The sequence below is a fragment of the Emys orbicularis genome, chromosome 15 (assembly GCF_028017835.1).
Source record: "Emys orbicularis isolate rEmyOrb1 chromosome 15, rEmyOrb1.hap1, whole genome shotgun sequence".
Lineage (NCBI taxonomy): Eukaryota > Metazoa > Chordata > Testudines > Emydidae > Emys > Emys orbicularis.
Genome location: NC_088697.1, coordinates 30,860,265 through 30,887,810, shown reverse-complemented (window position 1 = coordinate 30,887,810; position 27,546 = coordinate 30,860,265). Strand labels below are relative to the sequence as shown.

At 51.9% G+C, this 27,546-nt stretch overlaps 1 protein-coding gene and 1 pseudogene across 1 annotated transcript; both read left to right on the top strand.

Annotated features, from left to right (window-relative positions):
• The first annotated feature begins 1,395 nt into the window (after positions 1-1,395).
• On the top strand, positions 1,396-18,465 carry LOC135889234 (transmembrane protease serine 5-like; annotated as a pseudogene).
• A 90-nt stretch (positions 18,466-18,555) lies between these two features.
• Positions 18,556-21,492, top strand: LOC135889233 (centromere/kinetochore protein zw10 homolog). The gene is made up of 3 exons (XM_065417062.1): positions 18,556-18,577; positions 19,412-19,546; positions 21,295-21,492. The coding sequence occupies exons 2-3, from the start codon at positions 19,427-19,429 to the stop codon at positions 21,490-21,492; spliced, it is 318 nt and encodes a 105-aa protein (XP_065273134.1). The 5' UTR covers positions 18,556-18,577; positions 19,412-19,426.
• Positions 21,493-27,546: the final 6,054 nt, after the last annotated feature.

The following is a 27,546-nucleotide window of genomic DNA, read 5'->3' as shown; positions in this document are numbered from 1 at the left end:
AGCACAGGCTGTAAGATCTAGAGGTCTCAAGTGGGATCCCTGTTGCCTATGGCCTATCCCGGGGCAGCACCTTATACTCACAGGGAAGGTGACATTTCCTCCACATAACAGTCAATGGCTGATGAGCCTCCTGGCTGTGTGGCCCAAGCCCTTGTTCTACTTTTCCCTGGTCCCTTACCCCAGCCTGGAGTAGGGAGCTACAGGGGTCTCTAACCCCACCGCCTCCTCCATAGGAAGGTAGTATCAACTGTCCGTATTGGAGAGAGAGAGCACAATGGCTCCACCACAGAGCTCACTGGTGAAGATGTCAATGCATGTTCAGGTTGGCCGGAGAGCAGCAGTGCACCTTTCCCTGGCCTCTCCACCTGCTTGCACCAGGGACATCTCCGGATGCAAAGCAGCAGCACTTTTCCTTGGGGCAGACAAGTGACTGCACTGGGGTGTCTCCTGTCACTCTGTGTTGGGGAGGAGCTCAGACACCGATCTGCTTCTGGAAGTCGGCACTCGTTTCCTCCTCCATGATGTTGGGGATGCCCAGCCTGGCCAGGGTTTCCTCACTGGGACCCTCATCCTGCAAGACATCATTCAGCTCGGCTGAGAAGCACCAGGTGGTCCCAGTACAAGCTCAGGGTGGACTGGTCCAATCTCTGGGGCTGTGGCATCACAGTAGTGTTGGGGTCCACTAGGCATAGCTACCAGGTAACTCGGGAGAGCGGAAGACCAAAGTGTCGATGAAACTCTCTTGCTCTGGGCCTATCTGAACCTCCAAACTCCATCTTGTGAACTCTCACCTACTTCTGTGTTTACTGCTTTACATGCTCTGAAGCAGGCTGAAGCAGAAATGTATTGGTCAGCGTTTCTAGCAGATGGCTGCAGTTTCACTCACACTAGCAGAAATAATAGAGATAAGGAGCAGGGGTAGTTAGTTTACAGGCGTCTAACTCAAGGTCGCAGAGACTGGGAAAGTTTTCTCAGGAGCTTATTGTAACAGTTGTCTGGTAGGGAGGGGTGGGGGAATAGCCAGACAAAGGCTTACACAAAAACAGTTTGGGGTATAAAAGGTAAAAGTTATTTGTATTTGTTGCACTGGATTTGAGACATGCTGGTCTCCTAGTGCCATTTCAGAGCTCTGAAATAAACTTGGCTTGCTTTCGCCCCTCGGTGTCTTTATTGGTGCTAAGCACACCGGGCCACGGACCTTTGATGTCCCCTCGAGCCCCTTGTGCGGCCAACAGTTTTGGCGTCCCTGGGTGGGCTCGAGGCTGAAATTTAGCCTTGCCCGGATCCCTCCTGGTGGCCGACGGATTACGACGACGACCGACGCCCAGAGCGCTCACCGGTGACTTCATCGGGGGCCTCGGCAGAGACGTGGTTTGTTCGGCCCCAGAGGGCACAATGGTGCAACGCACACAGACAGTGGAGAAGCAGCTGCGGGCGACGGTGGGGAACCGGTCCCGTGGATAGGGCGACGGTGCAGAACCGGACCCTTGGATAAGGTAGGAACAGTCCAGTGGGGACTTTATCTGTTTTGACCTGGGGACGCCCAGTGTCTGCCTGTTGTGACTTGGGGACGCCCAGAGTCTCCCTCAGTATGGGGCAGGGACAGAGTACAGCCGGCAGGGTACAGTGTACACCCTTAGAATGCATTCTGGTGAACTGGAAAGTGTTTGGATCTGATCAGTTGATTAAAAGTAAATTGAAAAGGTTCTGTACAGTTGATTGGCCTCAGTACCAGCTGGAGTGCCAAGAAAGGTGGCCACCGGAAGGATCACTTAATTACAACACGATCCTTCAGTTGCTTTTGTTTTGTCAGAGAACAGGTAAATGGAATGAACATCTCTATGCGTATACGTTTATGGTGTTAAGAAATAGGACTGATATTTTGCTCAAGTGCCATTTGACTCCGACAGGCTCGGTAGTATTGGCTGCTAAACCCCAGAACCCTCCCACTGTTGTAATGCCAGAATCGGTGTCCCCTTCGGCTCCTCCACCCCCACAGTCTCCAGAGAGTACCCCCCCCCCCCCGTGGGATTGTATCCGTTGATTACTGAGAGTGTGGTAGCCCGTCCAGGAACACAATAAATCTTTGAAGGTTGTTTAGCTAGCCATAAGCCTGACTGGGATGATTGTAATATACTTATGAGAACCCTGTTGTCTGAAGTGGAGCGGATTCAGGTTATAGCCAAGGCTAAGAAGGAAGACAGAGAAGGCATTTAAGGTTTAAAAGGGAAAGCTATTGGACTCCAGAGGTTGTACAGAGTGGAATCCTCAGAAGTGAGTGTGCTCATCCTGGTTTGTTGCTTCAAAGCTCTGTATAGAAGTTATGTTACTGGAAAGGTGTATGATGGCAATGTGTATGTGTTAATGGTTGGAGGAAAGGTGTATAAGTGAAGAGTGGAAGGTTCCTTTGGAAGTTAGAAGAAGCTGAGAAAGGGAGAAGAGGAAAAAGCACAGAATGAGTTAACTGAGAGGAAAATACAGCTAGCAGGCTCATCCAAGGACAGTGTACACAGCTAAGACTTGGCTGACAACCAAGAGAAAGGGGGCCTGAATGTGCCCAAGCAACTCTGAGATCAGCAAAATACTGCCAGGCATAATGAAGACAACAGAAGGGTTAAAAAGCAGGTTTGCTGGATAGTATTGGCCCAGGGATTTAAAAATTCCCCCACTCTGTTCGGACAGGCTTTGGCCAGAGACTTGGAGGAGTGGGATAATTCAGACAGAGCCCTCCTGCTGCAATATGTAGATGACTTGTTGATTGCTGCTGTGGGTCTAATCCCTTGTCTCAGAGCTACTGTGAGTCTCCTAAACTTTATTGGATTGCGAGGATACAGGGTATCTCAAAGCAAAGCCCAAATTGCTCTTTCAGAGGTTCAATATCTGGGATTTCACATCAGGCAGGGAGAGAGACAGCTCTCAAATGAAAGAAAGGAGGCTATCTGCCAAGTTCCCATCCCCAGCAACCGTAAACGGCTTAGAGCATTCCTGGGCATGGCAGGTTTTTGCAGAATATGGATTCCAGAGTTTGGACTGTGGGCTAAACCTCTGTATGAATGTGTTAAGGGAGCGGATCAAGACCCTTTTCACTGGTCCCCAGAAGCGGACAGGGCATTTCAGCTATTAGGTGCCTGGAAGCGTCCTGTGACATACTTTTCTAAACAACTGGATCAAGTTTCAAAGGGATGGCCAGCCTGTTTGAGGGCGGTCGCAGCTACTGCTCTAGTGCTTGGGGAAGCTGAAAGCTGACACTGGGAGGAACTGTGCAAGTGTATGTTCCCCATATGGTCCGAGCCTTGCTGGACACTAAGGGTGGTCTTTGGCTCACACAGGCTCGGGTTGCTCGGTACCAGGCGAAGCTGTTAGAGAATCCTGAAGTCACCCTACAGATCTGTCCCTCCCTTAATCCAGCTACACTGCTACCAGAGACAGAAAAGCAGGAACATGACTGTCTAGAAATCATAGATGTTCAGTATTCTAGCCGCCCAGATCTAAAAGATCAGCCACTCCCAAATGCTGACTTGGAATGGTATACAGATGGAAGTAGTACTGTTGTGGATGGGCAAAGGAGGGCTGGTTATGCTATTGTGTCTCTTCATGATACCGTGGAAGCTGAGAGTTTACCGGCAGGAACGTCTGCCCAGCTTGCTGAACTAGTGGCCCTGACTCATGCACTTGACCTGGCAAAAGACAAACGGGTTAATATCTTTACTGATTCAAAGTATGCTTTTGGGGTATTGCATGCTCACGCTGGTTTGTGGAAGCAAAGGGGAATGCTAACAGCCCAAGGCTCTCCAGTCAAGCATGGGTCTCAAATTCTCCGGCATTTAGAAGCAGTACAATTCCCCTCAGCAGTAGCAGTGGTGCATTGCAAAGCCCATCAAAGGGAAGATCAAGATGTAACCAGGGGCAATGCCAGAGCAGACAGGGAAGCTAAGCGAGCTGCTACCCTGAAATCACCAACAGAGGAGAATGCCCAAATGCATGCCCTCATCCCATCAGTGGGTGAACTTGCAGCCCCTCAGTACTCCCAAGAGGACAGAAACCTGGCTGACAGTCTCGGTCTCCAGGAAAAGGAGGGATGGCTTTATTCCACAGAGGGAAAAATCCTCCTGCCCAAGGGCCTGATTCGACCAGTGTTGCAGAAACTGCATCAAACCACACACGCAGGCAGAGAGGCTCTTACCCAGCTCATGAATAAATATTTTCTAACCTCTGTACTTAAACCCCTAGCATCACAGGTACAAGCTGAATGTTTAATCTGCCAAAAGAATAACCCACGACCAGGAGTAGCAGTGCCACCAGCCACCCTGGAACCTACCCCAGGCCCAGGATTGGTGTGGCAAATAGACTTTACTGAGTTTCCCAGGACCCAAGGGTACAGGTACCTTCTTGTCTTAGTGGATTGATTCAGAGGATGGCCTGAAGCCTTCCCATGTCGCAACAACACTGCCAAAACAGTGGCTCTTAAGTTTGTCAAGGAAATCATTCCTTGCTTCGGCCTCCCCCAGTGGATGGAATCTGATAATGGAACACACTTCACCTCTCAAATTGTTCAAAAGATATCAAGTGCTCTGCAAATCCCCTGGAAACTCCACACACCCTGGCGACCACAAGCCAGTGGAGTAGTGGAACGCACAAATCAGACACTCAAGCGACACCTCTCAAAGGTCTGTCAGGAGGCCTCTCTTAAGTGGCCTGATGCCTTGCCCCTTGTGTTACTTCGCATTCGTGCTCTCCCTAAGGGTAGGATAGGGCTTAGTCCCTTCGAGATTATGTTTGGAAGGGCATGGCCTATGAATGGTACCCCAGTTCTGGCAGGGGAATGGGAAGTGGGGTGTGGTTTCTTGTCTCAGTACATGTGCCCTCTGTCTGCTGTTCTTTCTTTTCTTCACAGGTATACCAAAGATTCACAGCCTCTTCTGCTGGATACCTCGGGTCCACTCCCTGCAGCCTGGTGACTCCGTTCTCGTGCGGACCTGGAAGGACGAGCCTCTCCAAGAGAAGTGGAAGGGACCTCACACCGTCCTGCTTGTCACCCATACAGCGGCAAAGGTCGAAGGACACAAGAACTGGATTCATCACTCCCGACTGAAAGCAGTGCCCGCTCCTAAACAGTGGACTGTCCAGCCTGCGGAGAAGACTGCTAACGACGATTTGGGACTTAAGCTGCTATTCAAAAAACAGTAAGGGTCGCTGGGAATGCATTGTGATCTCTCTGAACAGTCACAGCATACTCCCCGCGAAAACCCTGAGCATTGGTTTTATTTTCTCACAGAAGGCCGACCTGGCTTATGTATTTGGTCTTGTTATTTTTTTGACTTGTTTAGTGTCAATAATTCTTTTTGTCTTCTGGGCATTTAGGTTGTTGTAAACACAATATGGGTTCAGGTTTAGGGTCTCTCACTGTTCCTTTACTGAATGCCACCGGTTGGCAAACCGGAGCTGCATTCTTTACCCTTTCCCCACAAGCCACCCTACGGGACTCACAAGGTAACAATGGAAAGGCTAGTTATGGTGAAGCCTTTTGGGTTTGTGGTACTAGTGCCTACAAATGGCTCCCTCATGGTTGGCATGGTAGCTGTTACAAAGGCTATCTTGCTCCTCCCCTCCGCATTCTACCCAAGGCTCCCTCAGGTCGTCCCAGGTACTATCGGTCCTTGAGAGCTACCTTAGAACCCATCAGTGAAGGAGACAGGTTTGGGATGATAGCCCTCCCTTCCTATGGGGTGGGACGGCTAACCCAACTTTACAGAAGACTGTCTAAATTTCTCACCCAGTTTGCCAATGATACCCTGGCCATAGAGAAAAGCATAAGTTCTGAGCTGTACCAGTTTCGACTGCTGGCTTTGCAGAACTGTCAGGCCCTAGATTATGTGTTAGCCTCACGAGGCGGGGTCTGTGCCCTTATTGGAGAAGAGTGTTGTACCTATGTCCCAGAGTTTTCACAGGACATTAACAAGCACATCTTGTCAGCTGAACGGGCCTTTAACCAGTGGAAGGCCCAGGAAGGGGAACCCACTATTTTGGATTCCCTTGGGGTTGGATACCTGGTTTAGGGGAACTAGGGGATATAGGGGGAAGCATTGTTCGCATCTTGCTCACAGGTGTGGTGATATGTTTTGTTCTTGTTCTTTTGCTCATTTGCTGTAAAGTGCTCATATGTAAGATTTGTACCTCCCCCTCCCCAGAGGTTCCTTTATACCCTCTTATTGATAATCCTGATTGTATGGAGCTTAATCGCATTTTGTCTTTAGAGTATGAGAAAACTCTGACAAAGGTTTGTTGAGTGTTCTCAAAGGAGGGATTGTTGGGGTCCACTAGGCATAGCTACCAGGTAACTCGGGAGAGCGGAAGACCAAAGTGTCGATGAAACTCTCTTGCTCTGGGCCTATCTGAACCCCCAAACTCCATCTTGTGAACTCTCACCTACTTCTGTGTTTACTGCTTTACATGCTCTGAAGCAGGCTGAAGCAGAAATGTATTGGTCAGCGTTTCTAGCAGATGGCTGCAGTTTCACTCACACTAGCAGAAATAATAGAGATAAGGAGCGGGGTAGTTAGTTTACAGGCGTCTAACTCAAGGTCGCAGAGACTGGGAAAGTTTTCTCAGGAGCTTATTGTAACAGTTGTCTGGAAGGGAGGGGTGGGGGAATAGCCAGACAAAGGCTTACACAAAAACAGTTTGGGGTATAAAAGGTAAAAGTTATTTGTATGTGTTGCACTGGATTTGAGACATGCTGGTCTCCTAGTGCCATTTCAGAGCTCTGAAATAAACTTGGCTTGCTTTCTCCCCTCGGTGTCTTTATTGGTGCTAAGCACACCGGGCCACGGACCTTTGATGTCACCTCGAGCCCCTTGTGCGGCCAACAGTAGCAACTTGACAGCTGAGCCCAGTGGTTAAAGGGGAGCAAAGCAGGAGGAGGAGTGGGGAGGAAGTACTGTTTACCCAAGCCAGGGAGAGGAGAGGGAGCTCTCTCTCCGTTCTGAGCAGAGGAGCAGGGAGTTGGACCCCTCCTTACTGACCCCCTGATTTTGACCCCCCCCCCAAAGTGGGGGATGAGCAGATTGTGAGCTGTGGTTCAAATTCAGCAGTGACGCCAACGATGGTGTAAATGACTTTCCCGCGTCCCTCGCTAGTCACTGGGACTTTATTGTGTTTAGCTTTGGCCTTTGCAAAGAGCTGGTCGCAAGGACGCTTGCAGGACGTTTTAAATAAAATGGTTTTAGTATCTTTCAGAATAAACACGGGAAACTTCTTGTTGGAAGTGCAGGTGGAAGGCAGGCCCGGCTGGCTCCTGGCATGTCACGAGCGGTGGAATCTCTCCCTGGGGACTCTGATCTGTAGGCAGCTGGGATATCTCCAGTAAGTGATGCTCCTCTCAGCTTAGACCTAGTCGGCCAGTCTCAGGTACAGGTCTTTGATTTGCCATTTTTATGAAGATCTTGCAGAAGTAATGTGATCAGAACACAGGACTGGGAGCCAGGGACCGTAGAGTTACTGATATTCATTTGCATTATACTGGGGCCTAGATTCAGCTGAGAATGGGGTCCCATTGTGCCAGTCCCATTTCTCACCCTTTTTCTATGTTGCCACTGGGAAAGGGAGGAAAGCCCCCAAATCAAACCATTTGGGGGTTGGAATTTTCACTGCAAAATTTAAATTTTTTCACCTGATATATTGTTTTAAATGAAAAAATTTCCTGTGGGGGAAAAACAATCTGCATTTTTTTGACCCACGCTAGATGTACTGTAGCTTGGGTTTATTTCCCGAGACTTTTATAGCAGCTTCCCAAGCTTACAGAATCATGGACTGTGGAATTATCTTTCCATCGGCTTCCCTGGAAGTTGGGTTAAGCCCTTATATCATCCCTGTCTATAGAGTCACTCCCAGATATGTCACTGTTCTCCTATCCACTGCTGTTCTGTGGCTGTGCCTTTACCCTGAACATCACCATAGAGATGAGGAGGATGGTTTTCTGGCATAAATGAGAAGCAGGACTCCTGGGTTCTAATTGTACCTCCTCTACTCCCTTGTGACCTCTATTCTCTGTGCCTCATTTCCCCCATCTTTCAAACAAGGATCATAATATTCACCTCTTTCCCAGGTGAGGATGAACTCGTTCATGTTTGGAGCATGTTTTGAGATCCGCACTTGGAAGGTGTTAGCGAAGGACACAGTATTATTACTTCTCCTTTTGTACTCATACACTGTTGACACTGCAAGGCTACCAAAGGGATGGTAGCATCTGAAAATACACTTTAGTGATGCAAGCAAACCTATTTCCTGATTTTGGCATTAGAGTGTAAAGTAAGGGCTGGGTTATGTTCATTTGCAATATTATTATTTAGCCACTAGATGTTCCTGTGTGCTGTACAGTTCCAGACAGGGCATTGCCCCTGGTAAATGAGAGAGACAAAACTGGAACTCAAGTTGCGTGCGTGGAAGCCTTTTTGTGTGTGTCTGTAGTTGGTAGCCCTCCTGTTTAAGACTGTGATTCCATGAAACATGGCAGGGTAAAGGTTTAGTCCTCCCAGTGGGTGATGGCTATTATATTTAACCCTTTCATCTCTTGTGAGCAGTGGCCAGAATTAGCATGTATAAACTAGAGTACAATGGTCTATGCAGAAGAGAGGAAGGAAGTGCCCATAAGAACGCTGTCCTGTCAGAAGCACGGGTGAGCTCTCAGATCTCTCTCTGTGTTTAGGTGATGACATTTGCTGTTGCTTCTGCAGACTCGCCCATCACAAAGGAGTGAACCTGACAGATGTCCAGGTGAACGAGACGCAAGAGTTTGTTCAGATTGTGCCCAACCAGAAAGAGCAGCATTGAAGCCGTGTGGCAGGTCAGGTGGGTGACGGAGCTGGGGAGAGCAGGACTGGCACTGCGGGGACTGAACAGAAGGGCCCTTCACTGCTATATTGTCTGAGAACAAGTCTCCATGGTTCTGGAGGTGACTGCCAGGCTCTGCACAGCTGGCAGCGACTCTGCTCAGCAAACACGGAGGGAGGGAGAAAATCTGAGCTGGCAACGAAATGACGCCCAATGGGAACACACATAGCCCAGCGACGGCACTGACAGGAGCCAGCACTGCCGGGAGGGTCACAGTGTTCGGTGCTTCGCCATTCCTAGGGGAGCTGCCATAGAACCCCATGATGGGCCATCTCTGTGTTTCCTGGCTGCAGAGTTCTGGGAGAGCTTTATTTCAAACCCTGATTTTATTCTTGTGCAGGAGCAGCTGTGCTTCAGGGCGAATTGTGGCTCTGAAGTGCTCCGGTAAGTGCTTTGCCCTGTCCTCACATTGCACTGGGGTCTCTTGCATTCCTTGTGCTATTATAGACCCTCTGTTAATTAGCAAAAGCCCCAGGTCGGCTAGACACCGAGCGCCCTGCACTCAGCATGGCCCTGGTGTTCGTTTGCAAAGCCTGTGTCATTCTTCCCCCATCCCGCAGCCCCAGTGTTGGGTGGTCTGCAAGAAGCAGCGTTACTCAGTGAGGCAGCTCCAGCCCTCTTGAGCAACCCTGCAGTAACAAGCCAGCACAAACCAGCTGGTCTGGATGGGAGGAAGATTTAGCTTCCCAGCTGGCTGAGTAGCAAAAAAAAAAAAAAAAAAAAAAAAAAAGTGGTTTTGAAGCCCCCGGAGCAGCCCCTTTGTCCGTGTGATTTCATAGCTGGGGTCTGCTTGCAGCGGCAGCAGTGACATGACCGGCAGCTCCCAAATCCCTCCTGTCCATATGGCATAGCTACTGTGTAATTAACAGCACGTGCAATCAATGCCCCCGCCCCCCGCAGTATCTAAAACCCTAATGCTCTCAGCAGCCCCTTCTTCTCAAGGAAGGCAGCTGTGGCCCGGAACTGCCCCCCTGAGGCCCAGGGCTATTGCTGGGCAAGCGGCAAGCCCAGAGAAGGCCCAGGTGGAGAGGTGGGACTCCTGCGTTCCTCTCTGTTCTCTCTTGCTCCCTCTCCACTCTGGCTTAGTGGTGCTGGCTGGGGGAGGAGACTCCGTTTAGGTCACTGGGTGGGCAGGCAGAGGTCCTGGAACTAGTTCGGAGCACACAGAAGGGGTTAGAGTGGGTTTCTCTTTGTTATTTCACATGGGGAACAGCACAGGTGGCAAAAGAAATGGAGAAAGCTGGGGCCACCCTGAATCCCTGACATCCTGTGGGGGGTGAGCCAGGGACTTGGGCCGAGCAGGGGCTCACAGCCCGGAGACAGGAGCACGCCTGGGGAATGACTCCTGTCAGCTGCTTCCCTCTGCTGCCTGCTTTCCCTTTCTTTCCTCCCATTTCCTGCCTCTTTGTTCTCCTGCTCCCTCAGGCTTGGTGCTCAGAGCCCTTCCCTCTCTCCCTTGGGCCCAGGGCCGGCTCTAACTTTTTTGCCGCCCCAGGCAAAAAAGAAGAGCGCCGCCCGCCGTAACATCCCCCCCCCCCCCCCCCAGCACTGCACCACCCAAATCCCTGGAGCGCCGGGCGCAGAACTACGCCCCCCCTCGAGCGTCGCGCCGGGCCACCAAACTCCCCCCCAGCACCACGCCAGTCTGCTGAACCCCCCCCCCCCGAGCGCCGGGCCGCCCAAACCCCTGCCCCACCAAGCGCCGCGCCGGGCTGCCCAGACCCCCCGAGCGTCACGCCAGGCCGGCCTACCCCCCCCCCCGAGCGCCGCGCCGGCCAACCCCCCCGCCCCCCTTGCCTCGCCGGGTCGGCCAAACCCCCGGAGCGCGGGGCCGGCCAACCTCCCCGAGTGCCGGGCGGCCCAAACCCCCGGAGCGCTGCGCCGGCCAAACCCCCGCCCCCCCCCCCTCCCCCCGAGCGCCACTCCGGGCCGCCCAACCCCCCTGAGCACCAGGCCAGCCAAACCCCGGCCCCCCCCCCAGAGCGCCGCCCTGGGCCGGCCAAACCCCCCGGAGCGCCGCGCTGGGCCGGCCAAATCCCCGCCCCCCCGAGCGCGGGGCCGGCCAAACCCCCGTCCCCCCCCCAGCGCCGCGCCGCCCAAACCGCCAGAGCGCCGGGCCGCGCCTCCAAATCCTCCCCCCCCCCCCCCAGCGCCGCGTCGCCAAAACACCCCTGCGCTGCCCGGCCGAAAAAAAGGAAAAGAAAAAACCCTTGAGCGCCGCCCTGCCAAACAAAACGAACAAAACAAAAAAAACCCACCGCGAGCGCCCCCCGCCACCCCAACATTGGTCACCCCTTCTCAGGTGCCGCCACAAGCATGTGCTTGGTCGGCTGGTGCCTGGAGCCGGCCCTGCTTGGGCCCCAAGGCAAAGCTCCGCTCAGCTCCTGGGGAGGGCCGGGTTTCTCGGACACCCTTTGCTGCCCATCCCTCCCCCACTCTCAGGTGGTGTTTGGGGGCACCGGGTTCACGTGTCTCCCCCTTTGCAGAGTGCGGCGTGCGCTCCAGGGCAGCCCGGATCGTGGGCGGAAGCGACGCCCCATTGGGACGCTGGCCGTGGCAGGTCAGCCTGTACCTCAACTCCAGACACGTCTGCGGAGGCTCCGTGGTGGCGCACGACTGGATCGTCATGGCCGCTCACTGCGTGCACAAGTGAGTCTGGGAACGGCAGAGCCTGAGGCCTTGGCGGGGGGCCTAGCGCAGAGCCCGGCTGTTCCCCCAGCAGGGGAGGGAGTGGGGAATTGGCCACCCCAGCAATACTGCAGCCCCAGAGGAACAGGTTGGCCATGTCTCTGCTCAGTTACAGGTGGCCTGAGGTCTCCAGCTGGCTGGTCTTTGCCGGGATTATCGCCCAGGTGTCAGTCCCACAGCAGGCCGGGGCAGCAGTGGAGAAAATCATCTACCACCCCCGCTATGACGACAGGAGTCACGACTATGACATCGCACTGATGAAACTCAGTGCCCTTGAACTTCTCTGGTGAGACCCTTCTCTTCAGCCATCTCCCCCTTGCAGGGGACAGAGGATCCCCCCAGAACAGCCCCATGGCTTCCATTCGCAAGGGAGCCACCCACCAACGGTCTGATTCCCACGCCGGTGGCCTGTGTCGATCCCAGGGGCAGTGCCAGTACGGGGGTTGGTCCAGCTGTGGAGGGAGGGGGCAGCAGAGAGAAAACATTCCCCAGGCAAGTCCCGGGGCCTCTGCTGATGGCACATGGGACAGAACGCTCGCAAGACCTTATCTCCCATGGATGCAGTGAAATAAATGGGCAGATTTGTAAAGAGCTGGGATCTGGCTGTAAAGGTCACAGTGGGAGCCGAGCTCTTTGGAGAATCCGGCCCCTGGAGCCAGAGGAGCTGCAAGGATGTTTCGCTTGCACTTCTCAGGACTAGATCACCCCTGCTCGCTCTAGGCCGGCTGCTCCTGGGAGCCGCTCTCAATTTGTTTGCGCTGTGCGTGGGGAGGGGCGTCCCCAGCTGGCGCTGCTCTAACACGTGTCTCTCTCCCCAGATGCCGTCCGTGCAGTGTGTTTACCGCTGTACCAGCAGGATTTCCCCCACGGCACCCACTGCTGGATCTCCGGCTGGGGCTACACCAGACCTGAACACGGTGAGCAGCTCCAGGAGGCAAGGAGAGCTCTCGCGTAGCTCCCTTTTAAAACAAAGACGGGCGAAGGCTGCATCTCACCGAGGGGATGTTTGAGTCTACAGGAGAGTATTGAATTCTGATCTGCAAACCTACTGCAGTCCTCAGTCCCAACCCGCAGCCCCTGCTGCTATTGCAGGCTGGGGCCCCTTACACCCCCACAGCTCTGCTGATCCCCCCAATCCCCACTGCTAGTCCAATGACCCCTCTCCTCCTCCCAACACCCAGAGCCCTGGAGATAGTGTGTGTCTATAATGCTCCATTTCCCACTGTGCCTTGAGTGCAAACCCCAGCATCTAGCCACCAGGGCAGCAGGTTAAACTGTCTCTCTTGTTTGTTTTTCCTCACATCAGTTCCTGTTGCTGAGATGCTGAAGGAAGCTATTGTTCCCTTAATCAGCACCAAGAAATGCAACAGCTCCTGCATGTACTCTGGTGAGCTCACCCCCAGGATGCTGTGTGCTGGCTACCTGGACGGGAAAGTAGATGCCTGCCAGGTGAGAGCAGGGAGAAAACAACCCCTGTTAATAGGCCGTGGGGGATTGAGTCCTTCCCCCACTGAGGAGCAGTGTGATGCTGCTTACTGTGGGCTGGATCCCACACGGTGTCTATCACGTACATGAAAATGGGGAAGAGAGTGGGAAACGTGGCTCCCCATCTAAATGAAGAGGGGTCCCCCCTCTAGCCCCTTACTGGAGAGGGCATGGCAGGGCAGGGGCATGTGAAGGGTGAGGTGGGAGGGTCTTAGGGGCAGAGCAGGGGCACGTTGGGGGTGTGCTGGTGCCCTGTGCAGAACTAGTGAGAGGCTGTGGGTGTCAGGGCGGGGGCATGACGGGGTTTGATCAGACCCTTTGTCGAACCTGTGAGGGGGTGTCAGAGGTGGGGATGGGGGCATGGCAGGGGTGTGCTTAGAGCTAATGCACAGGCCCCCTTCATCCTGGGGAACAGCGGGTCACTAGAATGTAGAAGTGCAGCCACCGCCATGGTTTAGGTTAATGCCCCTTTACACAGAGAGGGCAGCTGCACCACTGCGCCAGCGTACCAAGCTGCAGCGAGCATGCTTTTTCTCTTCAGCTCTGCTAGCTCAAGGGCTGTAGCAGACGGCACATGTCTAGGAGAGAGTGACAGAGAGCCCCACGGTGTAGGTGTGGGTCACATGACACAAGAATTAACAATCCCACCTTCAGACACCCCAGGGAATGCTGCTTGGAGGGGGGCAGGGAACCCCTCTCCATAGTCTCTGTTTCCCATTATGTCCACATCAGGCACTTGAGGGTTTGTGCAGCCCTTTCGGTTTCACACATTCTCTTGCCACCATGCCATGTCCTTCATGGACTGTAGGTACCCGGAGCTGGTGCTTCCCCCCCAGACGCAGCTCAGGCACTCATGTGGAAGTGTCTCCTACTGACAATGCCATATGGAACTCTCTCTCTGTACGGTGTATCCCTCGCCCCTTCTTCCCTGCATGCTCTGATCGCTGTCCCTAACCTCGCAACACATCCTGCGTCTCCAGGTCGAGCTGCAGCTAAGTGGAATTATTTTTGCAATGTCTTTTGTAATAAGGTCATGGAAAAACAAAATTCAGCGGGTGATTAAAATCTCTGAAACCCATAGAGAGCAGTGTTTTGTGGGTGTGTATAGGCACTGGGCATGTATATGTTTGCATATGCGGGGGATTCCTGCTCAGTCTACAGGGCCACTGCCTGGTGCAGGGGGCTGAGAATGGGAACGGGAGCCTTTTACCACTTAGATATTGTTTCAGATCTGAGCCCAGGTCCTCGAAAGTATTAGGCACCTAACTCCCATTGAAATTAACAGGAGTTAGGTGTGTAAATAGCTTGGAGGATCTGGCCCTTGATCCCTCACTCCCATGCTTAGGGGTGAGCAGGCTGGGGCAAGGACAGGGCATGCCCGCAGGGCTTTGTGGGGGAGAGGAGAAGCGCTTCTGTGCATGGTGCAGCATTCTAGGAATAACCAGAACCTGTTAGGCTCCAGCACTACAATCTGACACCTTTCACCAGCCTTGCGAATTTGCTTGTGATCAACTCTGTGCACAACCCCAACTCCCAAACTCAAAGATCCATGGGAAGCATCTTCTAGCCTTTCCCTCCATCTATTAATAGCAACAGGATTTTCCCCCTCCAGTGAATTAAAAAGGAGCAAGTTCATCTGTATTGCCCCTTCCATCTGCCACCAGCCTCTGCAGGTCCTTGATCTTATATTATCAGTGGGAATGAGGTTATATTTTTCATCTTGTTTAACAACAATCTGGCTGTTCAGGCCAAATGGATAAAGCCAACAGTGAAGGCCATCAGATGCCCAAGTTTGTCTGCAAGAAACTCACTGTTGCTTTGCAGCTAGGGCTGTAGCCTGTTCTTCAGCTGGGGGTGATCCTGATGCTGGAATACAGGGATGGGAGATTATCTCCTACCAGTTATTTAATGAAAGTTCAGGGGAGACAAAGATACCTGCTGATAAAATCTTACATGACCCAAGCAAGTGAGAAAGACAGCTGACTGCAGCATTAAGACTGGTGACTTCCCTCTCCAAGCAGTGTGGGAAGGCAAAGCAGCTGGGCTTGCCTGCTACTGCTTGTACGGTCTGAGATACTTGGCATCTCTGCACACGCAGTCTGGTAAATGCAGCAGGGTCACGGGCAGCTGTCCAGATTAATGCTATACCTCTCCTGCATCCATTGCAAAGCAGAATAGCAGAGGAGGGAAACTGACAGCTGTTCTCAGGAGAGTTCCCCACAGTTGCATAACAGAGCATGGAAAGTGGGTTAATCTGTTTCCTTTGCTGCTATTTCATAAAATGAGAGATTGCTAAGGGTATTATCTCAGTCATATGTTCCTTGTTGTGATTAGATCAAATATTATGCAATCAGCCAAAAAGAACCCCATTTACCACTCACTGACGCCAGGTTTACTTTGAGCTGTTTTAAATATTTAATTGTACTGAAGTCTACAGGAAAAGAATTGCCAGTCTGTGATACAATCTGGGCAGAGTAGCCAGTGGTCAGCTGGCTCTCTTTAGCTAATCCCCTATTCATCTCCCACTCCACCTGAAAATTATGCTCCCACCAGCTGCATATGATTGATTTTCTGATAGAAGTGTGGGGGAGCAGATAAAATGCAGGTTAAAGACTTTGAAATGCAGTTTATCAGCCCTTTTTCTGCATCTATGTATAGAATCAGAGGCTGAGAAGGGCTAATTATTACTACAAGCAGCACCTCCACTGTAGTTATGGAAGGAGAAGATGAAAGGAACCAATTAACTGGGAATGGTCATCTCATTATTTCACACTGGTTAATGGATTAGCTCCTGTTGTGTGTGTGAGCAGATGAGGACAGCAGCAGGTTATAATGCAATCTTTTCCTCCACAGTTGTGTTGCTTCACCTCCCAGAGAGAAGTCAGTCTGAAGAAGGGTGAATGTTAACTATATTTCTACCTTTACCACATGGGTGTAGGGCCTATTCTCCCTTTCAGTATCTTCTGCAGAGAGGACCAGGCCAGTGCTGGCAGTTCACATGGGCCTTAGTTCCAAGATGTCATAGTTTTGGATTACTGAGGTACAGGCCTCTTGCAGCTTGCCCTCCTGAACCCTAGTTGAGCTAATTTGGGGGATCTTTCTCTGCAGCTGTGTTAAGCATAGGGCAGCAGCCATTTGAGTTTGGAGGCTAGCAGTGTAGTTTCCTTAGATGGTGGTGGCTTTGTGCAAGCAGAAAGGAGAGAGAACAGTACAGGCTTAGCCACTTACAAGAAAAATACTCAACTCTCCCCCAGAAATCCACAAGGTGGGTACATATTCATTTATACTGCACCTAAATAGGGTGTTTGTGTTGCTACAATGGTACAGGACAAACCAAAATGTTTCTGCTCTGAAGGGCAGGCATTTAATTTTAGCTATAGGCGGAACACTAGAGCTGGTGGGAGAGGGAGAACAGCTAGTGGTTATCCTAGGAGATCAGTTTGGTAGAGGGCCCTGCAGCTGTTTAGATAGATCTACTGCAACTGATTTCTACCACCACACAGAGGTAGTTCAACCCTAAGGCTTCCAAGTCTTGCAGCCTCATGCTTAATTAGGTATAGTCCAGTCTGACTCTCTGGGAAGGTCCATTTACTGGAGCCCCCCTATCTGCCTGTTGGCCTCACAGGGTAGCAAGCCCATGCTCTTTGCTCAACAATCTACTACTACTTGGCAAGTCTCCCCCATGCCTTCTCTGGGGTCTCATTAGCCCATGGGTCAGTTCTCTGCTCTCCCTGCAGGAGGGAGAGGTCAACCAGCATCCTTCACTTTTAGAGTATACCAATAGCCTGAAAGGCTTAGCTCTAGCACAGCTATACTGAGATCTCAGTGCCTCAGGAGCCAAATTCGCAATCATTACCCCCAAAAAGCCCCCATGCTGTGAGTTCATTGTTTTTTTACAATAGATCCATCTTTAAACAGTAGGAGATGGAAAACAGCAACATCAATGGCTTTGTGCAAATGAATATAGTAAGAGCATTCTGAGCGATTAATTAAATCAGTGTTTTAATAGGTGCTGCAAAGAGTTACTTGTAGCTTGCAAGTTGCAGTCAGAGTATATTTGCTCTAGAATTTGATGTCTGAGAACATGGCTTCCCTCACCCTTGCTGGAGAACCAGGGGGATAGTGTTCTCAGGGACATTGGCCAAGCAGCTGGGAGGGATTTTAAATCAAGCTCCAACTCAACCTCCTAAGCAATGGGAGAACCACCACACTATAGCTCCAAGCTTCACCTCTTCTCTCCCCCTGCCCCCCATCTCCCCAAAAGCAAAATTCAAGACTTGTGATTAAAAGTAGATGCTTTTATTGGAAAAACACAGACCCTTGAAAACTATTTATTCCCCTTTTTCTTGAGAAATTTACAAGAAAGTAAAGTTTGTCTGGAAGGTAGGGTGACCAGAGAGGAAGTGTGAAAAATCAAGACGGGGTGGGGGATAATAGGAGCCTATGTAAGAAAAAGCCCCAAATTTCAGGATATCTGATCACCCTACTGGAAGGTCACACAGTAAGTCAGATACATTTCCCAACCTGATCTTCCAGGAGAGCCAATCCCCTCCAGGGGAAAGCAAACGAAGCAAACATTCAGGTCACTGCCCCCTCCTGCAAAGAGAACAGGTGAGTGTGGGTGTCTCTGATACAAAGCAGGAGTAGACCTGGCTAGGGGCAGCCTCCGGAGCAGGTAAGGGCAGGTGCAAAGCGCTTCCCCTTCACAGGCAGCTTTTCAGAAGCCTCCAAAGGGCCCTTTCCCCTTTGCAGCTGCCACCTCCCGAGCAGGCGCTGGTGCAGAAGGAAGCGCCCCCCCCGGCATGTGGCACCAGCCCCGGCCGAGAGCCGCCTCCCCCCCACCCACCCCCGCTCCGGCACCAGCCCAGCGCCTCCGCCCGAGCCCCACACAGGGCCGCCCAGAGGGGGAGCAATTTGCCCCGGGCCCCGTGAGCCCTGGCCCGGCGGCGGTCCGGGTCTTCGGGGGCATTTCGGCAGCGGGGGGCCCGGACCGCCGCCGGGTGAGTACAAGCGCCGCAGCTCCGCCGCTTTGCCCCAGGCCCCCCTCTCCCTCCCGAGCCCCGCCCGAGCCCCGCCGCCAGCCGAGCGCGCCCCCCTCCCCCCGGGGCCCGCTGGCAGCCCAGGGTCTATGCACAGGGCCGGCTCCTTCTCCCGAGCCCCCCTCCCCGCAGCCTCTGGGCGGCTCCGGCGTTCTAGCCACAGCTGGCCCGCGGCACCCCCGGCCCGGGCCCCTCCCCCATCCGCCCCACTTACCGCCTTCGCTGCGCGGCCCAGCAGCAGCCCCCGTTCCCCCTGGCCGAGAGGCAACAGTTCTGGGGGTCCCGGTTTATATTCCCCGCCCCGCGGCAGCGGACCAATCAAACGGGGAGCTCGTTCACTCGCTCGGCGGCTGCGGACCAATAGAATGGCGGGGAAGGAGCAAAACGTTCGAAATAGGTTTGTCCCACGCCGCAGCTCGTAGGCCCGCCCTGCGTGGTGCACTCTGGGAGTTGTAGTCCCGCATGGGCCTCCTCAGGTACCTTCGTGGGACTTGGAGTCCCGCAGTAGGGGGCGGGCGGACTCACTTTCCCGTGGTGCCGCGCCGTGGCGGGCCGCTGATGAGGGGGTGGCCGGGCGCTGGGTGCCCAGGGCTGCCCCGTCCCCGTCGCTGGTGGCTGCGGTGCTGGCGCCCTCGGGCCGGCTGGAGAAGGCGGATCTGGGGGCCCGGGCAGAGGGAGCGCTGGGGGAGGGGGGGCAGTTGGGCAGCCCGTTAAGGCGGGTTCGAAAGGCTGTCGGGGGGTCCGGAGAAGGGGGGGGCAGGGTGTGAGCGTGGTGGGGGTGACCCCGGCGTGTCGGGGCACCAGGCGTTAGGGGGCGGGTAACACTGAGGGGCGGTGCAGGAGGCTCTGGAGGGGGTGGTGCTTTGGGCCAGTGATTCCTGCTCATGTTTGCAGGGTGTCAGTGATGGGGGATCTGTGCTGCTCCCACCCTGGCCTGTGAGACGTTCCCTTGGAGCTACTTTCTTTGTCCCGCTACCTGGGAAATCATTCTGCCCATCTCAACGAGGTCGGGCTGCAGAGAGGGCTGCGATGGGGGTGGGAGGCTTTGGCCCCGTGGCCACGGCCTTGGGGTGTCTCTCTGTGGGTGTTTGGGGTTGCCAACCCTCTCCAGGATTGGCCTGGAGTCTCCCACAATCGGCATCAATCTCTTGGTGACTATTGAAAGCAACCTGGGAGGTTTTAATAGGCTATTTTAAGAACATGACATTATGTCATATTGGAAAAAAAATGTCCCTGGAATAGCTTCAGTCAGAGTTGGCAACGCTATGGGTGTTTGTTTTTCTGATGCTGAGTCCATCCCTTCTACCTAGGGTGAAGTCTGCAACATGATTAACAAGAAGTATAACGAGTTCCTCCCGAGCATGCAGAGCGCTGAGGACTTGGTGTCACAAGTGGACAGTCTGTCCGGCAACATCGACCTACTGAAATCCAGGATCGAAAATGAGGTGACGCAGCAGCGGTTTCACTTTATCTGTATCTAGCAGCTTTCATCCTGCATCATCCCAAAGCAGTACAACTCCACTGATGCGCAGCACAGGAAGGCAGGGGAGGAGGATCTTGGCTAAGGATTCCAGGATGAATCCCCGCCTCTTATAAAGAGTGCCCTTGACTGAAACATACCGATGTATGATGTATCAGACCTGGGATATAAATAAAGGGCGGGCTATAGCTTATTCAGTAATTATGTAGCTGAATGGTTTTCCGTGGTGCTCATCACAGTAGTTTCGGAGCCCCTCGAGTATATTAATGCATTTATCTTCTAAGCCTCTCCGCATTGAGATAGGGAGGAATCATTCTTATTTTGCTGATGGGGAAACTGAGGCACAAAGAAGTGGAATGACCTTGGCCAAGAATCAGAGGGGTAGCCGTGTTAGTCTGGATCTGTAAAAAGCAACAAAGAGTCCTATGGCACAGAAGATTCTGTGCAGAGCTGGGAATTGAGCCCAGATTTTCTGTATATTGAGTGCAAGACTGTCCTTCCCGTGGCCTGCTTATATTTTTTGTGTGTGTCGTCCTATCTATACCCCTGGACTAATTCTCTTAGCTGGCCTCTGCCTTGCCACCCTGGCTTTGAAAGGTAAGTTAGAAAGGCTCTAATGCAGGTGGGATATAAATCTGGATTTTTTTCTTCGCAATGGAGAGTGATCAACTCAAAAATCATACGATGTGAAAATAACTTTTACATCTGATACCAGTTATGCTATGTTAAAAGTGAGAGAATCTTAAACATCCACTTTACTTGTCTCTGTTTATTTGTTGCTGTGTATTTAATTTATAGGTTTCAGAGTAGCAGCCGTGTTAGTCTGTATCCTCAAAAATAACAGGAGTACTTGTGGCACCTTAGAGACTAACAAATTTATTAGAGCATAAGCTTTCGTGGGCTACAACCCACTTTGGGTTGTAGCCCACGAAAGCTTATGCTCTAATAAATTTGTTAGTCTCTAAGGTGCCACAAGTACTCCTGTTATTTAATTTATGTATCTCAGGGTATACAATAACAATCAGTGACGTCAGTTACACTTGTCTGTAGTCAATTTCAGCTTTGGGTTCCTAGTGCTGCAGTATTTAAGGTACAAACAATGCAAGAGATTGTTGTTTGTTTATTTAACAGTTTGGGGATCTTTTTTAAAAAAAAGGGAAACACGTCTATTGATCTTGCATGCCTATGGAAGCGTTTAAAATGTATAGTTAAACTACTTTCGGCTAAGTTCAAATTGACATTTATCTCATTTAAAAGTAGAGAATTGTTAAAGGCACTCTGGGATTTCATTCAAAGATCTGCAATTTGATATCGCCATGTTCTACTTTTTTTCAAAAATTCCCGTACAATAATGCTTTTTGTTTGTTTGTTTGTTTGGGGGTTTTCTTTACGAGTTTTTCTTCTCCTCTGCTGTTTAAAAGGGTCTTTCTAGTGAGGTTAAAACAGTCTGATCATACAGACAAACTGAATATATACACATTTCTGTCAACTGCACTAGGTAAATACACTGGGGAAATAGAACCTTTTTTCCTTCTAATTTGTTTCCGTTATAATAACCTTAGGTGTTGTTTGTAACTTTGGGAGGTACGTGCGTTTCAGGCAGCACGCTGGTGTTGTCATGTCGGTGTTACTTTTGAAATAGAAATGGCTCTCATAGCCTTTGCTTACTGTAAATGAACTGCTGAAGGCTTGACGTCTGTGCTGCTGTTCTAGGTCCGGCAAGATCTGAATGTGGCCATTGCGGAATTTACTGAATTGAAGCAGCAGCTGGAGCGAGACTCGTTGGTTCTGAGTGTGCTGAAACAGCTGCAAGAGGTGAGGAAGGAGGCTGGGAAAATGGCTTCAGATCGCAAAGTGTTTCTGTATTTTGTTCCACTGACCTCTTCCTGGGTCTCCATCGTGAATAAATAATCATGACTCTTCTATCTCTATTCATATCATGTTTTTAAAAAGAGCTCTGTAATCTGAAACTTGTTTGTGTGTGATTACCGAATCATAGAAATGTAGGACTGGAAGGGACCTCAGTAGGTCATCTCATCCAGTTCCCTGCACTGAGGCAGGGCCAAGTATTATCTAGACCATCCCAGATAGGTGTTTGTCCAATCTGTTCTTAAAAACACTCCAATGATTCCACAATCTTCCTAGGATAAAAAACAGCTCATTTCTCTGATGTGAATGCAAATATTTCTATTGATCTCTGGTTACACAGAGCTTCAGAGATGACCATCGACCTCCATTTACATTCTTTACACAAACCAACCTCCTGTAACAGGATTTTATTCTTGCTTCCAAATTAGCAACAGTATTCACCCTTGTGATCTGAGAGAATCTCCCATCCCAGAGCATGGAACTGATTCAGCTTTTTGTCTGTTCTTTAAACAGAGCCACTAGGAGCAAAGCAAGGGACAGGCTGAAGGAGCAGAGCTATCCCCAGGGTGACATGCCAAGCAAAGAAGAGTCCAGGACAAATGTATCCCCACTAGGGAGCTTTGTCCCAGTTAATATGTAGTTACAGTGGATCGGCATGAGTTGAAAAGACGGAGGGAGCCGTCAAACCTGCCTGTTGCCAAGGCCTCTAAGGAGGCATCTCCAGCAGCCCAGGTGTGTTCTCTGGTGTAGCGTGAGGGGCAGCCTCTCTGCTTTTGCCTGTTGCAGCTGATCCATATTAAACAACTAGTGTTTGGGCAAAGGCTGCTACAGTCCTCCTGCTCTCGTGCAATGGATTAGCCCCATGCTTGGGCTGTGCGTAAGGGCCGTTCAAATCTCCCCTCGGCTTGTGTTAAGAAGGACTTTGGATGGATGTCAAATGGAATCTTCCTGCGCGTCCCCTGAGCTATGGGGGGTTTCAGCTCTCTTGCCAGTGGAAGTTGTTCCACTTTAATTAAATGCTGTTTAGGCCAGCACCTTGCTTAGAGCCTCTCGGTAGCCCAGTGGTTAGGCTATGGGCTTGGCTTATGAGAGATGGGGGTTCAAGTCTGCCGTGGTCCCTGTGCCCTCCACTTTGGGGAATAGGGATGGGCTTGCTCTCCTCTTGCCAGTTGAAGCTGTTCCACTTTAGTTAAATGTGCTCTGGGCCAGCCTCACGGCAACCCTCACTCTCTTGTCCAGTGGTTAGGATACTCGCCTGGGTTGTGGGAGATCCTGGTTCAAATCCCCCAGCTGCTTGTTCGGCAGAGATTTGCACAGGGATTTCCTGCCTCCTCGGCGACCGTCCTTTGCGGTGGGCCATCCTTGTCCGAACCCCCTCTCTTGCTCAAGAGGCCATTGTCTTCTTGGGCCGGAGAGGGGATTCGGACAGGGATCGCTCACCAGTGACTCTCCCCAGGAGGTGGCGGCCCCCAGTTCACACCCCTCAAAAGAGCAGGGGAGTGCCCTGGGGTCTGCCACAACCTGGGCGTGTATCCTGATCATGGTGGACAAGAGAGAGAGGGGGTTTTACTGCTCAGCAGCAAAGCCCCTTTAATGAAAAGAGCAAGAGGCCCTGTGACAGGCCTCTTGCTCAGCTAGGAGGGGGTATCCTCTCCCACCTCAGAGGCCCTCCTGTCCCACAGAGCAGGGATTTGAACCAGGGTCACTCACAATCCAAGCGAGCACTCTAACCCCCGTACCATAGAGGGACTTGAAAGGTTACCTTTCTCCGGTTAATATATAGTTAAAGTGGACCGCTTGAGCGGTAAGAGATTGAGACGCCCATCTCATGGAAGGGATTTGAACCAGCACATCTTTGTTTCTTGGGTGAGTACCCAAACCACAGGACTATAGCAGGACTCACACACAGTGGCTGGCCCAATTCTCATGTAATAGTTACTGAATGTGGCCTACCTTCAACAGAAAGGACTGAGGGAGACCCCACAGCCCACTACCTCCTAGCCAGGCACTTAGGCCATTCGGTTGAGAGGTAGGCCATCAACCTGCAAATCCCTTCTCAGGGAGCATAAAGGGGATTTGAACCGGCCTCTGCCCTTTTCTAAAGGCAAGCAGCCAAACCACTGGACCACAGAGGGATACACAGTGTAGGTGTGGCCCAGTGACTATTTAATTACCTAATGACATTGGCCCACCTTCAATAGGAAACACTAAGGGAGCCAGCACATTGGAATACCTCCTAGCCCAGCACTTAGAGCATTCACTTGCCAGGTAAGAGATCAAGGTTCAAATCCCGTCTCAGCCAGCATAAAGGGGGTTTGAACCCCAGCCTCCCACATGCTGGGTATACAGCCCAACCACTAGACCACTCTGGGCTGCTTGTGTGTGTGTGTTGGCCCAATGAATATGTAATGAAAGTGCAGCAGCTTCAACAGAAAAGAGCAAGGGAGCCCCAGGGGCAGAATACTGCCTAGCCCAGCACTTAGGCCATTCGCTTGACAGGTAAAAGATCAAGGTTCAAATCCCGTCTCAGCCAGCATAAAGGGGATTTGAACCCTAACCTCCTGCAAGCTGACCACAACCCCAAACCACTAGGCCACACAGAGCTAGTTGCTAGACTTGCGACCCAATGAATATGTAATGAAAGTGGAACAACTGCAGCAGAAAAATTAGATGCTATCATCACCAGGCTCCAACTAGAACCCCTCTTAGTCCAGCAGCTGCATGTTCACCTTGAAGACAGGAGATGACTCTTCAAGTCCTTTCTCAACAAGCTGAGGAAGGAGTTGAACCTGCATCATCCACATGCTGGGTAACTACCCAAGCCACTGGACTACAGAGGGATTCATAGCAAGGGTTTTTCCCAATTGCTCTTTAATGAAAGTGGCACAGCCTCCAGCGCTCTAGCTGTATAACCAGGACACATACATGGGCTGCTGCTGCAGCAGGTCGCTCTTCCCACACACCCCTTTCGGGGGGTGGCAGAAAGGGTGATTTGAACCAGCAGGTCTCACAGCCCCCAGGAGGAGCCCAACCACTGGATTAGAGAGGGAGCCTCGCGTTTCACCTCACCTCACCCCAGTGCTATTTAAATAAAATGGAACAGCTTCAACAGGCACCATTGAGCAGCCCAGGAACCAATGATTGGGGCACTGCCCGCGCGGTAGGTGAGGCCTCTTCAAATCCCTTCTCAGCAGGCAAGGGGGAAATTAAGACCGTAAGAATGGCCAGACTGCGTCCGAGCCAATGAGCTGTCTCGCCCACTCGCCTCTCTTCCTGAGGGAGCCACTGGACTACAAAGGGATTGATAATAACTCTTTTGCCCAACTGCTCTTTAATGAAAGTGGCACAGCCTCAAGCTGCTACAAAGAGCAACCCAGCGCCGACTATCCCTTACGGACCTGACTGGGGCTCACACTTGCAACAATGCAGAGCCCTATTCAAATCCCGTCTCATCGGGCAGGGAGAAGGAAATTGAACCAGCGTCTACCCGTCCCCGGTACCGAATGCTGCTTGCCAGCCACGGCCAGGAACCCCTCAGGGGACTAAACCGTTTCTTTTGAGCTTGTTCGGTACCTGCGAATGCCCCACCAAACAGCTGAAGAGAGAGTGGGAGTGAGACTGAGGCCTATCATGTAACCTTCAGCCTAGTGGTTAGGGTCCTCACCTTTGATTGTGGCCATTCTTACGGTCTTAATTTCCCCCTTGCCTGCTGAGAAGGGATTTGAAGAGGCCTCACCTACCGCGCGGGCAGTGCCCCAATCATTGGGTCCTGGGCTGCTCAATGGTGCCTGTTGAAGCTGTTCCATTTTATTTAAATAGCACTGGGGTGAGGTGAGGTGAAACGCGAGGCTCCCTCTCTAATCCAGTGGTTGGGCTCCTCCTGGGGGCTGTGAGACCTGCTGGTTCAAATCACCCTTTCTGCCACCCCCCGAAAGGGGTGTGTGGGAAGAGCGACCTGCTGCAGCAGCAGCCCATGTATGTGTCCTGGTTATACAGCTAGAGCGCTGGAGGCTGTGCCACTTTCATTAAAGAGCAATTGGGAAAAACCCTTGCTATGAATCCCTCTGTAGTCCAGTGGCTTAGGTACTTACCCAGCATGTGGATGATGCAGGTTCAACTCCTTCCTCAGCTTGCTGAGAAAGGACTTGAAGAGTCATCTCCTGTCTTCAAGGTGAACATGCAGCTGCTGAACTAAGAGGGATTCTAGTTGGAGCCTGGTGATGATAGCATCTAATTTTTCTGCTGCAGTTGTTCCACTTTCATTACATATTCATTGGGTTGCAAATCTAGCAACTAGCCCTGTGTGGCCTAGTGGTTTGGGGTTGTGGTCAGCTTGTGGAAGGTTAGGGTTCAAATCCCCTTTATGCTGGCTGAGACGGGATTTGAACCTTGATCTTTTACCTGTCAAGCGAATGGCCTAAGTGCTGGGCTAGGCAGTATTCTGCCCCTGGGGCTCCCTTGCTCTTTTCTGTTGAAGCTGCTGCACTTTCATTACATATTCATTGGGCCAACACACACACACCCAAGCAGCCCAGAGTGGTCTAGTGGTTGGGCTGTATGCCCAGCATGTGGGAGGCTGGGGTTCAAACCCCCTTTATGCTGGCTGAGACGGGATTTGAACCTTGATCTCTTACCTGGCAAGTGAATGCTCTAAGTGCTGGGCTAGGAGGTATTCCAATGTGCTGGCTCCCTTAGTGTTTCCTATTGAAGGTGGGCCAATGTCATTAGGTAATTAAATAGTCACTGGGCCACACCTACACTGTGTATCCCTCTGTGGTCCAGTGGTTTGGCTGCTTGCCTTTAGAAAAGGGCAGAGGCCGGTTCAAATCCCCTTTATGCTCCCTGAGAAGGGATTTGCAGGTTGATGGCCTACCTCTCAACCGAATGGCCTAAGTGCCTGGCTAGGAGGTAGTGGGCTGTGGGGTCTCCCTCAGTCCTTTCTGTTGAAGGTAGGCCACATTCAGTAACTATTACATGAGAATTGGGCCAGCCACTGTGTGTGAGTCCTGCTATAGTCCTGTGGTTTGGGTACTCACCCAAGAAACAAAGATGTGCTGGTTCAAATCCCTTCCATGAGATGGGCGTCTCAATCTCTTACCGCTCAAGCGGTCCACTTTAACTATATATTAACCGGAGAAAGGTAACCTTTCAAGTCCCTCTATGGTACGGGGGTTAGAGTGCTCGCTTGGATTGTGAGTGACCCTGGTTCAAATCCCTGCTCTGTGGGACAGGAGGGCCTCTGAGGTGGGAGAGGATACCCCCTCCTAGCTGAGCAAGAGGCCTGTCACAGGGCCTCTTGCTCTTTTCATTAAAGGGGCTTTGCTGCTGAGCAGTAAAACCCCCTCTCTCTCTTGTCCACCATGATCAGGATACACGCCCAGGTTGTGGCAGACCCCAGGGCACTCCCCTGCTCTTTTGAGGGGTGTGAACTGGGGGCCGCCACCTCCTGGGGAGAGTCACTGGTGAGCGATCCCTGTCCGAATCCCCTCTCCGGCCCAAGAAGACAATGGCCTCTTGAGCAAGAGAGGGGGTTCGGACAAGGATGGCCCACCGCAAAGGACGGTCGCCGAGGAGGCAGGAAATCCCTGTGCAAATCTCTGCCGAACAAGCAGCTGGGGGATTTGAACCAGGATCTCCCACAACCCAGGCGAGTATCCTAACCACTGGACAAGAGAGTGAGGGTTGCCGTGAGGCTGGCCCAGAGCACATTTAACTAAAGTGGAACAGCTTCAACTGGCAAGAGGAGAGCAAGCCCATCCCTATTCCCCAAAGTGGAGGGCACAGGGACCACGGCAGACTTGAACCCCCATCTCTCATAAGCCAAGCCCATAGCCTAACCACTGGGCTACCGAGAGGCTCTAAGCAAGGTGCTGGCCTAAACAGCATTTAATTAAAGTGGAACAACTTCCACTGGCAAGAGAGCTGAAACCCCCCATAGCTCAGGGGACGCGCAGGAAGATTCCATTTGACATCCATCCAAAGTCCTTCTTAACACAAGCCGAGGGGAGATTTGAACGGCCCTTACGCACAGCCCAAGCATGGGGCTAATCCATTGCACGAGAGCAGGAGGACTGTAGCAGCCTTTGCCCAAACACT

What these genes read in the sequence shown, in the direction of transcription:
- LOC135889233 (XM_065417062.1), top strand. Translation starts at nt 19,427, where the DNA reads ATGATTAACAAGAAGTATAACGAGTTCCTCCCGAGCATGCAGAGCGCT. An exon ending in AATCCAGGATCGAAAATGAG is followed by an intron (nt 19,547 to 21,294) that starts GTGACGCAGCAG and finishes CTGCTGTTCTAG; the next exon opens with GTCCGGCAAGATCTGAATGT.